Consider the following 13,535-nt stretch of genomic DNA (forward strand, 5'->3'; position numbering starts at 1 on the left):
AAATCTGTCTCCCCCAACCACCCGAAGTCCTCAGAGGACAGTGGCATCTCTGTTACTCAGCAAGGTATTGCCACAACACATAAAGTGCTCTCTGTACATAGAAACTGACACATCCACTGAACATAAGGAAAAGCACCAATGAAGAAATAAAACAGAGCATGCTGATGGGAAAAGCAAAATGCAAAATCAGATGGACCCCCATTGCTGAAAAGCACGATGGGTTTACAGAGCCGTGCATGTACAACAGGCCAGAGAAAAAAGACCGTGCTCCCAACAAAACAGACGTAAGCCAGTCTTTCTGAGGAAAACTTCACACTCTTCATGAGCTATGATCCTGGCTCCTTCATTTACAAAGTATTTTCTGGAAGCAACTTAATTCAAAGCAAAGCAGGATGGTGAACTTGCTTCTGTTTTCCTTGATGTTAATCCTAGTCATGAGTTAGGATTCTGCTGCCTGACGTGTGCCTTCAAAAACAGACTTTAAGGAGCAGAGGAGCAAACATCCCCTCTCCAGGGGACCTTCCCTGACAGCCCAGTTTAAATCCCATCTTCCCTCCTGAAACCAATACCCCATTGACCCCTGAGCTGGTGTGTCTTTCTCATTAGCATTTAACACGTATACCATGTTATTCTGATTTTTCTGTTTTACTCCTTGTCTGTCTCCCTCAAGTAAAATAGAACCTCTGTTAGAGAAGGACTTTTGTCCATGTTCCCATCGTTCAGAATAGTGTGTGCAAACGCCACTGTGACCTGGGATGTTATGCACACACACACACATCCTCACACACAGATGCTAAAAAAACATGCAGCATCTCCTAAGGCCACTGGACCATGCAAGGATGGGCATTGAGTAATATCCAAAACCCAACAAAATGCATGTTCATGTGTGCATACTTCAGAGAAAAAGCTAAATAAGTTTCAAATCCATCAGGGTTCATGTTCCCAAATGGATGAGAAACCCTGGTCCATTAGGTCCAGAACCCATTGGTCTCACAAATAAAGCCTATAGAGCCATTAACCAACTTGTCTCAAATTGTGCTGCTCAGAGCTGGGAAAAACACCATAGCAAAGACTTCTGATTCCAGCTCCCCTGTCTAAATAATACAAAGTACTTCACATACGCATCATTGTCATATGTCAATCTCACTCAGTTTCGGATGAGCAAAAACATGACCCCACTGCACTGCTGAAGGCTGGTCATTTAACCCTGGATCTGCTAATGCTTATCTGCTTGTCTATTTGCTTTCATGTTATTTATTTGTTCAAGAGCCATAAAGAAAATCCCCAAAGGAAATGAAAATGAAATGCTCACTGTGATGAGCAACAGCATAGTGTTATTTTCTCAAACATCATACTCTAAAACCTTTCCCAACATTTAGAGAAATATTTTTAATTAAAAATTAATTTATAACACATTTAAAACTCATCTGAAATACATAATATATCTTCTACATTAAGAATCTTCTGATACTTCACTACAGGTTCATAAATCTTTAACCTGGAAAGATGCTTATCCACTTTCCCAGAGGCGGAAGCACACATCCCAACCCATGTGGCACACAACATACAGCCGCAAGGGGACGGGGGGGCATGACTTAAGTATTTTATCTTTGGTACAAAGGGTCAGAAAAAATAAACCAAAAAGGAAAATGTAGCTTAAAAATCAGAGAAGATATCCTCCCTGCCTCCACCCCCAATAAGATTTATTTAGAGAAAATATTATTGTGAAAACTGAACTACTGTTGCTGGAAGTCTATCCAGCAAGATAGATAATAGGGTCAAAATGAAAAATTATTATGTCACATTCTAACATTACTTATGACAATTATTTGAAGGCATAGAAGAATGAGAGCCTACCACACACAGGCTAAATAAGCAGACCTGCCCCTCTAGTTTCCTGTATAAATACCAGGTGAAAGGGACACCACAGCCTCTCAAGACAGGTAGGGTGATAATTACCCAGATGAATGGGCAGCTGGCATTACAGTGCCACTTGCTACCAGTACAAAGGAACACAGCCAGGAGTCAGCAAGGTATCACTTATGTAGCAGTTCTGGGAAAATGTACAGCCACCGGAATACATGTTGAAGAACACAAAGGTCATTTCAAATAAGGTTAGTGAGTAGGGTATGAACATGACGGCATAAATTTCAACCTCAAGACTATGGTTCAAAGCATGGCAGCATTTATTTTACTTACTCTTTAAATAAATTACTTTAACTGTTATAAAAATGTTATGTTCCCTAAAGAAAAAATATTTAGAAAAGAAGAAAAAGACATTGCATTACCACAACCACTTTCCACATTTGAAATACATTATCACCACTCTATTTCTCAAATGTTACCAAATCATGCATAAAAAAAAGAGCATGACTCAAGTAGCTTTAATACACTAATCGCTGCATTAACAAATCCAGTCTCCTTCAGAAAGAGAAATTAAAATGGAATTGACTTTTGAACTATTAAGTTCCCCCACAAAATGTACAAAAGGACGTTAACTAAAACACACTTTGGCTAAGAATACTAAGCTTGTTGGTTTCTCCCACCATATACAGGAGGATATTTAAGGGAGAAATACATAATTTAGATGTGACTTCATTGATGTTTCTTTAGGGGGGAAGGAAAATTTTCATCTTGAAAGACTATTCGACTATACTAAAATTGCCTTTACATGCCAATCTTAGAAGCAAAACCCTTCCTTTAGTCAAGGAAAGTGGATGTGAAAAAGAAGCTGACATAGTGGAGATGAAAATTTGCTTTCTACCACTCTAAGGTATTTTCACAATATGAGTCCATCATATTAACAACTACCAGAGCAGGAGAAGCAAGCTACTATTGTAATGATTACAACATGCACCTCATTAGCACCTTATTTTACAGGAGCAAATGGTGGCTTCAATGCTCCCATGGTTAATAACAGAAGGCGGCACGTATTCAGAGGCAAGGCTTACAGCTCTGTGTCTGAGACTTCCTTCCAAGTCGCTCAAGGACATTCCATACGATCGACGACAAACGAAACTCACCCTTATCCATTAAGAGGCGGCATCTGATTAGACTTGCTGTATCCTACCCGGGATACAAAGAGCTTAAAATAGGACAGAACTGGACAGAAGGCCATCTCCCTTTGGATTACTTGGCATGTGGCACATCCTTTCATGAGCATATTTCATCTGGTTAGCTTTGAGGGGGAAGCCTTATTTGATGTGTTCTGGAGGTGGAGGTGAGAGGGAGGGAGGAGCACTCACTCACCTTAGTCACTGATGCAGGACATATATGAAAAGGCTCGTTCATATTCACCGTTTCCAGCTTCATCCCAACTGTGAGGAAATGGCTTCGCAAATCTGCATGATCCTGCAGGGAGAAGGATAAAAACACTGAACGCAATGGTGTTGTAAACGGACTCAGCAACTGTTTAGATGCTGTCCTTGAACATTTTATTGGGCAACCACAATCGGACTGAAATAATTAACCCTCCCCATTTCAAATTTCTAATTATTGTGAGACACTGCAGATTTAATTATTTTCTGCAGGCTAAATTGCTTTTCCAAAGAGAGGGGAAACAAGCCTTTGCGGCCTTGCTAAAATTTGCACTAAGCAAAAATTCCCCCTGCACTTCTTTGATCTTCCTAGGTGCTATCACTGAAGCTCAGCAGAGTAACCAAGGCAATCAGTCATCTAAAACACAGAAGGTGCATCTTCAGAAACTGTGGCCTCTTGCTACTAGAGTTACTTCACAGGGCTTCAGAGGGTACCTCAGAGGTGACACAGCTTGTCCCTGACTCCTGAATCTGAGAGCACAGCTGATGATCCTGGAAATGTGTGCACACAGATGCCCAAACCACCCTGCACACAGTCAGAATCTGACTCCTGCTCAACAAGGATGAGCAACAGCCCATTTCATGGGTGGTCACTCTATAACTCACAGCAATCTTATGTGTGCGAGATGGAGTTTTCCTATCTTCTCAAGAAAACAAATTTCAATATCCACTTTCACTGCACAGCAGCTGATGAGGCTGGCTGGACTCTGCAAGCCAGGATTTACCTCACTGAAATGGAGGTCACCTCACAACTCACAGTCTGGATAAATAAGGGATAAATAAATGTGTTTGCAGCCTGTCCCTGAGGAAATAATAGCTGCAAATAAATCCTACTATTTCTAAACCTATCAATTGGGTGAGAAGTACAAAAATATTTGGGGATCTTTAACTTTTATCTGCAAATCTTAAGTGGGTTTTTAATTCAATGATGCTATTCTACATGCAACTCTGAGGATTGTGCAGGACCCCACTAGGCTGTGACTGCTCCCCCCACAAAAGCTGTCAGTGCTACACAAGACCACAGGAGGGAAAGCCTAAAACTCTCCACCACTCTGTTGTTCTACCAAAGAAGGCAGATAGAAGCCCCAGGGCCCTGACTCCTGTGGCCAGTTTGCAAAGGTCTCCGTACTCCGTGGATGCACAAAGATGTTCAGTCTGGGTGGAGCAAACAGTGCCACATCTGGGAGGGCTGATCAGAACAAGAAGGGATATTCTCTAGATGCAATGACTTGAGTGACAAAACTCACCAGAAGAACAGGCCCATCCTGAACCTTCATGAATCCTTAGCTTATAACCAACACTTCATAAAAACTACATGTATAAAGAAAAGTGCAAGGAAATAGTCACAGTTTTAGGTGCACAGATGGTTTTCATTGTTTTATACTGAACACAAAGCATTTATGTTTAAAGGTGGCTGAGTCCTCTGAAAAGGGCTCCAATAGCATAGAGGGTTAACGCATAGGAACACATGTCAACCATGCGCCAAGACAGAGGCAGAAACCATAGGTGTTGAGACAAAAGTAGTAAACCAAAAATGACAACTGACATCTGAGTCAAAAGATCCCAAGTTAATGTTCCTGGTGGACATCAGTGCTCCCCTATCAAAGGGGACTGAGCACATTAGTAGATTTTTCAGGTAACTCTTTTTTCCCTTTAAGCATAAAACCCTTTAGCCTTTGAAAGGAAAATTATCCTAAAATTATAATAGAACTTTGCTGGAATAAACTCAACAAGTTTAAGCAATCATTATTATCCTGTCTGGCAATACAGAGATGTCCTCAGTTGCTAATGACACATTCCGTAACCATAATAAATGGCCCCTGTGAGTGTCGTATTTTCACAGAAGTTCTTCTGTGTTCCTGTCTGCTATCAGATGTCCTTCCTGGCTGCAGCGTTCCTGCTCATTACTCACAGCTACAAGGCTAAGCATTCTTGAGAGATGCTTCACCAGTAACAGGAAACTTGTAACTTCTTCCTGGCTGCTCCTACCGCAGACCTGTCCTTGCAATTTTAATTTCACTTGTTCTCCCATTTGCCTCTCTGTGTTTCTGATGTAGGGTTGGGGTGTCCTGACAGCATTCTGGGCTTCTTGTCAAACCATTGCCTCTTTTCAGCTGGTGCGCTCACCCTGTATCCGTATTCTTTTGTTTCCTCTGGGTAGGACCAGCTTTCTAAAGTAGCTGACCCATGAATCCCAGACTCTCAGTGAGCTGATCTGACCACTGACTTGATCGAAGTCTTTAGCCGAGTCTACACCCATGTTGGATCTATGCTCCAAGCCTTCCAGAAGATGTCTCAATTACAGCTCCTGAAGCTGTGTTGAAAACTCTGTGGCCCTCATGAACCCAACTAACAAATGTCCTTTAACTGCTGCCTTGTTTTATTCACTGCTGTCCGGTACAAACAGGCGATGTTGATATTCTTAGAAATAAAGCATAAAGGCTTAGGGCAGCAATTCGCCCCTAGATAACCTTCTCCTTTCCAAGGCTGCCACCTGTATTATGCTTATTGCTAATGATTTCAGTGTATTCTGCATCAAACCCTATCTCCAGGCTAAGAGGCGGCCACTTCATGCAGACACCACACCTTTTCTTCCTTCTTCTCTGGAGTGTCTGTGTGCTTGTTTGCTGACCACTGAACATCTCTGCTCATGCACAAAATACACCATTCACATCAAAATCATACAAGGTCATATGTGGGATGAAAATATTAATGATATTAATATTTTTAAACAATTAAAACACTGTTGAGTCATCCCCAACACACTCAAAATTTTGTCTCCATGATATTAAAATTTTATCAAACAATTTAAAAACAATGCTTAGTGAGTAAAGGTTTAGAAACAAGTTTTCCCTTTGTCAATCATGGCTCAGATTTCCCATGTCTTAAATGATTTCCTAGTAGGTTTCGGTTGCAAGCACACAAACTTCTTACTTGTGGAAATGCATCTGTTTTTGTTCCAAACTATGTGAAGACTCTTAAATCCTCTCATTTTAACGTACTGGAAAAAGAAGTCACACACAAACACAGGTATTTATATTCTGGTCTCAAATATCCACATCTCTCTATAATATCTGATTAAACTTAACTCCAAATTTCAGAAATGAACCTAGAAACTATAAAATAGATTCCTGTACATCCCCAGCTCACCTTACAGTTTCTTAAGGTCACTGTCATTAAAAAAGGAAAATGGAAGAAAAATCCCTCTATGACCATGTAGAAATCCCACCAGTTTCAAAGACAAGTCAACATAATGAAAGTTTTTAAAATCCAGGAGCAAGACACATAATGAGTTTGACTTTGATTGTAAATCTGCTACTCCAGCGCTTATGTTATGCATGAACTATGATGTCAGAAAATTTTTACTGCAAGAGGCAGAATAGTGTCTTTCAAAAGGGCTTGCCATTGAAACCTCTGGCTACTGGAGACCTTTAAAAACATGACAGGTGGCCATGTAGTAAGTGCAATACTTTCTAGTCAATGTCAAACTCTCACTTACGTTATGTGGTCCATCCAGAAAGACTCCAGTAATATCTATTGAATTAAGCTGAAGAATTGTGAAAAACTAGATGATTTCTTGACATCCATTCCAATTTTACTTTTTCTCATTCATTCAATAAGCAGTCATCATAAACCACTGAGGTACTATATAGTAGGTACTAAATATACATGCACACAAACTACATTTATCAAAGGGAAATGGAGGAAAAAAAAAGGAAAAACTATGGTAGATCCAGACTTAGAAGAAATTTGAGAACAAATATTTCTACTTGTCACATACAGAAATTACTGTCACTATGATGATGGCAGTCCAAGGATGGGTAGGAGTGAATCTTAACTTGGAATATGAAAACCACATGACTAGAATGATAAAGATTCTGAAAAGGTGGCACAGTCAACATAGTTAGAGAGGTTGGATCTTCAAATACCAGATTTAGGCTTCTAAGTCTGACCTAAAAAGGCAAAGGGAGTTGTTGGATGCTTCTAAGAAGTTTTTTATTATAATTAAAGAATTCAGCACTGGTGAATTTCCAGATCAGACAATGCATAGACTTTCTGAGTTCTGTGTGTGTATATATAGGTACATTCATTTTAGTAGAGAAAAGGTACAGATATTCTCATTGAAAAACAAATTCCATGCCTCCAGACCATTTACTTCAGGCATCAATGCAGTCAGAGTACACGCACTCATTTATACAAATGCCAGCTAATCATTGTCAAGGTTAACAAGAGAGTTCCTGGTCCCTGAAGATGATTCACAAAACCGATTATCTACTGAGAGATAATGGAAAATTCACTGTGGTTTGAGAGATGCAGTCTGGCCTTTGCAAAGCTCTAGAGAATCATTCACACTTCACAATTACTGGATCAAGAATGATGTTATTCCTGAAATCAGGAGGGATTACTAAAGCCTCAGTACATTTACAAATATGCCTGTCACATTCAAGAACTACTGCTTATTTAAATGCACTGGAGTCCAGTTAAATTGCTCACAGAAAAACTTCCGTTTAATAAACGCTGGCAATGTCATTCCTATCCACACTCATCCTTAGACATTTTATTGTTGCCCTGAAGTAGCTTTCTATTGATCAGAAGTAAAATGCCATTCATTTCAGTGGAGGACTGTCTTCCCAGCCTACCTGAACAATCGCTCTTCAGGGAACCTTATTTTCAGTCGAACGACAACATAGAAGAGATTATGTATACATCAACTCCTGTCCTCCACTCAGGTTTCATCAGCTTTATTCTCTCCTGAACCTAAGCAGCTAGTTGGCTCTCCTCCTAATCTCCTCCTAAGATACAGGGACTCTGCACTAGGTTTAACTTGGTTTGGCATATAATGTCAAGCAGATGGGAACAATAACAACATGGGTGTGTTATAAATACCTGTAAGCAGTTCCCTTGTAGTATCACTTCCCCTTAGACTACAGAGGACTAGCCATGTTACAGGGGGGGAATTAAGACAGAGAGAGATTAAGTTACCTAAGGAAGGATGCGGAGCTAACAAGAAGAGCCAGGATTCAAATCCACAGAGTGTGACTCTAAGTCCATGGTTAGCTATCAGGTTATAGAACAGACTGGGAGGCAAAAAGGATCTTTGAATTGTTTCGCTAATTAGTAAACAAATAAACAGATCAAACCCTTACAACATGACGGCTCCTAAAATTTTATTTCAAGGACAGATATTGTTAGCTTAAAAGGCGATCACTATTAACATCAATCGCTTGCTTCAAACCTCCAGTGTTTGCTAATAAATCATAACACTTTTCAGTGGCTTAGGAAAAAAGTGTGTCAATGAGAATTCCAACATGTAAAACTACCCCCAAAATGTTTGTGTATAGTGTATCACAGTCTTCATCAATGATTAACAAATATTTTCCACCAACTGCTTTTGTGTGTGCTTTAAGCAATGAGGAATTAAGAATGTGTGCAGGGAAATGTTTATGGTGCTTTATAAGTAAGTTATTCATCTTTCATACCCATTTTCTCAGATCACTATCACTGTTAACCCAGACAGGTTAGTCTGATCATTGTGATTCATCTAGTAAATGTTCCTGGCTGCAAAGTCCACACGACTCCCACTCTGTGAATGGTAATTTAAATTCTAGGCATCAAACCGTAATCTACACTGAATGAAGAAAAAGCAGCAGATGCAGTTCTTGAGATTGGGAAGCTTGAAATTTAGTTAGAACTAATGACTGAGGAATGATAAACACAAGTGTAACGCCGGAAAAAGACATCTGGACAAACCATAACACACTTGGCTGTTTTGGCTGTACTCCTGGTTTACGTCTCACTGTATTTCACCTACGTAACAGGTGTAGACAACCAGACAATCTCAGAGCATTCCCTGGGTGGGCTAACTATACACGGGCCACCTACCACTTTACACATCAGCTTTGGATGAAGTCTTTGCCTTTGAAGGGATTACCTAGAAAAAGGCACTAGCAGCTTCTGGAGGAATCCCACAAAGCTATTTAAGAAACACTACTGCACAGAGCTGCCTTGCTATTAGTCATCCACGAGTAAGCACCACCCCAGCTTTCCCGGCAGAGTGATAGAGCTTCACGGCGAGTACCCAAGTTCATAAAACAGACAAAGGGCTGTGAGTATGAATCCCCAGGAGGTGAAGAGCATTATTAATTGAGAGACACAAGGAAGAGGAAACAAGGAAAAAGGAGGAACACTCCATCATTTGAGGTCCACTCATCTGCCTTGTGCCTAACTTGAACTTATCTCTGTATTTATTTTAGGGGCTTGAAGAACTGCAGATTATGCCCTTACAGCTCAGTATGTGGCTCTCACAGACCAAAATAGCTGATGCTTCCTGCCATCTCTGCTTCATTAGATAAATACACCTCCTGTGATCTAAAAATATGAAAAATGTGGCACAGGGGAGAATGAGTTCAAACTAATTAACACAACAAAATTAAAACGTACTTGGTGAGGATTTTAATGAAAGAAAAGCCAAGAATCATTCCCTGGGTAGGAACCCAATTCTTAACCCATGTTCCACATTCAAATGTTACAGGACATCTTCTTCGGTGGTGGCAATCTGAGTGCCATTTAATTCTTTGGCCCTTCCTCTTTTGCTCAAGTTGATATGAAACAAAATGGACAAAAACCAGATATGCATTTCAGCTCCCATCCACAATGTTTTTTAAGTAGCAAAGTCTTTTAGTGTATCTGCTTACACAAAATACTGCAGAGTATAATTATTTCAGTTATAACACACCGGTTTTTTGGTCCACAGGGAGCTCAAACATTGTACATGCATCTTTTCAAAGGCCTCAATTAATTTGCATAATTTCTAAGAATAGGCTTCAGTGAAGTCAAAGGAAGGTTTTAATTAGTATTACATTCAAATTGATACATAATGACCTAGGCTTTAATTTTTTTATTCATATCAGCATGGTATGTTATGTAATAAATAAGATACAGTGTGATTTATCATTCTGTTCCTCTTTTCCGTTTTACCAGTGATCTAGTGCTCATAGGTTCGTTAGAAAATTACTCTCAATATATTAGTTTCCTCTAAAAATGGACATTAGGATGCCAGCATTTATTAAATCAATAGCATTATTACATTTCAATTCCATTGCACTGAAATATAAATTTTGCCAGTGAAATATTTACAACAAAATGTAATAAAAAACCTGTAGGCTGAGCACTAATAAGCATTTCCATTTTTTACTTACTGCGGTAAATAGCAGTTTTATCTACTAGTTGCACGTTAAATCAAGTTAAAAAATAGTCACGAGAAAATGTAGTACAATATACTTCAACCTGAACCACAAGATTTATTAACAGGCAATGGCAGAAGGCCTATTTCACAGCAAGTCCAAAAACTGGCACACCAGGTTGTTTAAGCAAAACAGGAAACAAGGAAGCCTGTCACTGATTAACATTTATCACCATAAAAGCATCAGTAAGCATCAAGACATTCACCTTCGCTATAGCACCTCTATGAAAAACACTGAAACTGACTGTGTGTAGGTCAACAGTGGTTACACTCCACTCTTTCCTCTCCCCATAAGCCCAGGGAGCACGCCATGTTTCCGAAACAACACTCTGGGTAGTCCAAGCACCATGGGCTTAAAAGGAGCACAGCAGAGGCCCACTAAGTGCTAGGAAACCTGGAAACCCCAGCGGGTGCCTGCACCCATCTTTACTGCAGAACACAAATTGGGCACCCACGCCTGTCTGTACTGCAGAACCCCAACTGGGCACCTGCGCCAATCTGCACTGAAGATCCAGTGCTGCTGTCACTTACCCTCCCCAGGCCACCACTCTGAATTTCTAGATTACGAGTCAGAAAGTGTGCTATGAATGAAGCAAATGACCATGAGCACACCATGCTCACAATATGCTGGGATGGACAGTTATATGTGAGGGATGGTATGGTGCCATACAGTGATGACAGTGACCCAGCACTGTTAACACCCCACCAGCTTACTGCCAGCAATGGCTTTGTCATTTCTAAGGAGTATGTTATCACTTCAACCCACAGTCAGGCAGATGGGTGATTGGGTGGGCACTTTTACCCATTAGGCTGCCCTCAACTTGGCTTTGGGATTCAGAGAGGTCTGCATTTGTGTCCCGGATCGGCCACAGGCTCTTGGTACAAAGTAGGACAAGAGATTAAGGTCTCTGAGCCCAGAATTTCCTCCAGTGTACAATGAGATGAATAATACTCACTGGGTCAGGTTATTGCAAAGACAGTGAGGTGACCAGAATGTCTTCCATCGTGTTGGTGAGCAACGATTAGAAGCTCTCGTCAACACTACTGCAATGATCTTCCACTGGAGAATGACGTCAGCATTCCTCTGATGTATCCATGGCTTCATTTGCATTTTTATTCTAAGCCTCTGTACCCTACACCCTGAGGGGTCTTATATATATTCCAAATATACTCCAAGGAAGTAAGGTGTGTAACTTACTATATGAGAACAAGGATTTCTAACACATAAGCCATGCCTTGCTCATTCTCCACTCCCTGATGGACCTGCGGTCTCTCCAAATCTTTGGGAGCTCAGAAATGATGGAGGTCCCGTGAGTGGACTAATTTGTACAAAATCACAACGGAAAAGATTACATTTCCTGCACTCTTTTGCAGACTAGAGTTACATATGCATACATTTACTTTCAGGAGAATCAAGATGTTAGGAGAAAAAATTTAATCCTATTGGGACACAGAAATTTCACCAGCAACTCCAAGCACATCTTGATAAAACTAATGAGCTTTAAGCCAGGTTTCCAATATTCTAAAATGCACTCATTCCTTATTTTAAATGTTAACACAGAATATTATATATTCTTGTAAAAATGTATCCGATCCACTTACACTGGTCCTTCCAGTTATAAATGGGGCTGGAAATAGAACTGGAGGCAGATTTTAATCTTATCCTTGGTTTAATGCCACCAAGACAAGGAAACTGAGATTAGGATGGCTGTCCAAGGAAGTGAAGAGAGGAAACAGGACAGAGAGACACACACTTTGAGTGACATCGCAATACACAGGAGCCTGAGGGCACCTTTCTCAAGGCAGGAAGGAGGACACAGCCTTGTGGCTCAGAAGCATGGATGCATGATGTGCTGGGGTCCCTCATCACGCATGTCCTCATTTTTCACTAGATTCTAAACCTCTCAGGACCTAAAAGACGTAAACTTTTCTTTACACCAGTTTCCCCACTTGAAATACCTGTTCATGAAAGGCACCAGGAGATTAAAAGTCAACCTAACCTACCAAGGATCTGTGTGCACTTTTAGGGAAAAAACCACCCCCATACAAACTTGTGGACTTTATTATCAAATCCTCTCTAGAAGACTTGTAATCACTTCTTAATTATTCTTATTAATGGAAAATAGCATGGAAAATGTAAGAACATAAAATAATGACATGACAATCACTTGTTTCTGTTTTATAAATAAGAGATTTGTGCCCCTTCACCATCTCCCAACACCAGTCACATTAAGTGGGTGTGAATATATTCTTGCCTTCCCTGAAACCGCGGTAACTGGCGAGAGCCAGAATAATCAATGGCCAACTGAAGCCATTGGGAGGGGCAGCTCACAGAGTAAGCAATGGGAAGTTGGCTGTATTCTTAAACTCTTTATGTTGAGAATTAAAAGCGAGTCACTGGCAGACGGCAGGCAGCCCCATTTGGGCCCTGAGATCAGGCAATCGCTGGAATGAACTCTACATATCTGAGCTTTGTGGTTTTTATAGTTACATTTACTGTTTGGCTGAAGTGTCGCTCTGTAGTATGTGACTCACAAGATTCTCTCCAATACTCATAAAAACAAGATGGTCCCCGTGGTCCTTTTTTGTTACATACTTCAAGTCAGCAGTTCAGGAACCAGAGGGAGAATAACCACAAACAAGCCATCCCTCCTGTTTCTGTAAGTCCTGACAGACGGGTAGCACGTACACCCGACTTCTGTGTGATTTATCCTCCCAGAGAGACTCTCAGTCTTTAAAGAAAGGAGACTGGCAAAGGGGCATGTCAGGGTGTGTGTACCCCCAAGGTCAGAGAGCCTGTACGGGGCCTTCGGGAGAGAACTTGGGAGCTAGGTCAGCAACTGATAGGGTGGCAGTGGGCAAGCCTTGGGTCAGAGAGCAGGCTGACCTACTGCCTAACACAGCCTTTCTTTAAGGGAACCGTTTGGCCTTAATGATGAGGAGGGACTACCCACCATGCCTCAGAAACACTAACT

The 13,535-nt window shown here is 40.7% G+C and overlaps 1 protein-coding gene across 4 annotated transcripts in view; it reads right to left on the reverse strand.

The window, feature by feature from the left end:
• SFMBT2 (Scm like with four mbt domains 2) overlaps positions 1-13,535 on the reverse strand; it is a 196,274-nt gene that overhangs the window by 69,122 nt on the left and 113,617 nt on the right. For all 4 annotated transcript variants that reach the window (XM_057498177.1, XM_036908174.2, XM_036908175.2 and 1 more), the window contains exon 8: positions 3,250-3,351. In XM_057498177.1, coding sequence (XP_057354160.1) covers positions 3,250-3,351 — 102 coding nt within the window. The remainder of the gene's footprint in view (positions 1-3,249; positions 3,352-13,535) is intronic.

This window comes from Manis pentadactyla, chromosome 3, assembly GCF_030020395.1.
Source record: "Manis pentadactyla isolate mManPen7 chromosome 3, mManPen7.hap1, whole genome shotgun sequence".
Lineage (NCBI taxonomy): Eukaryota > Metazoa > Chordata > Mammalia > Pholidota > Manidae > Manis > Manis pentadactyla.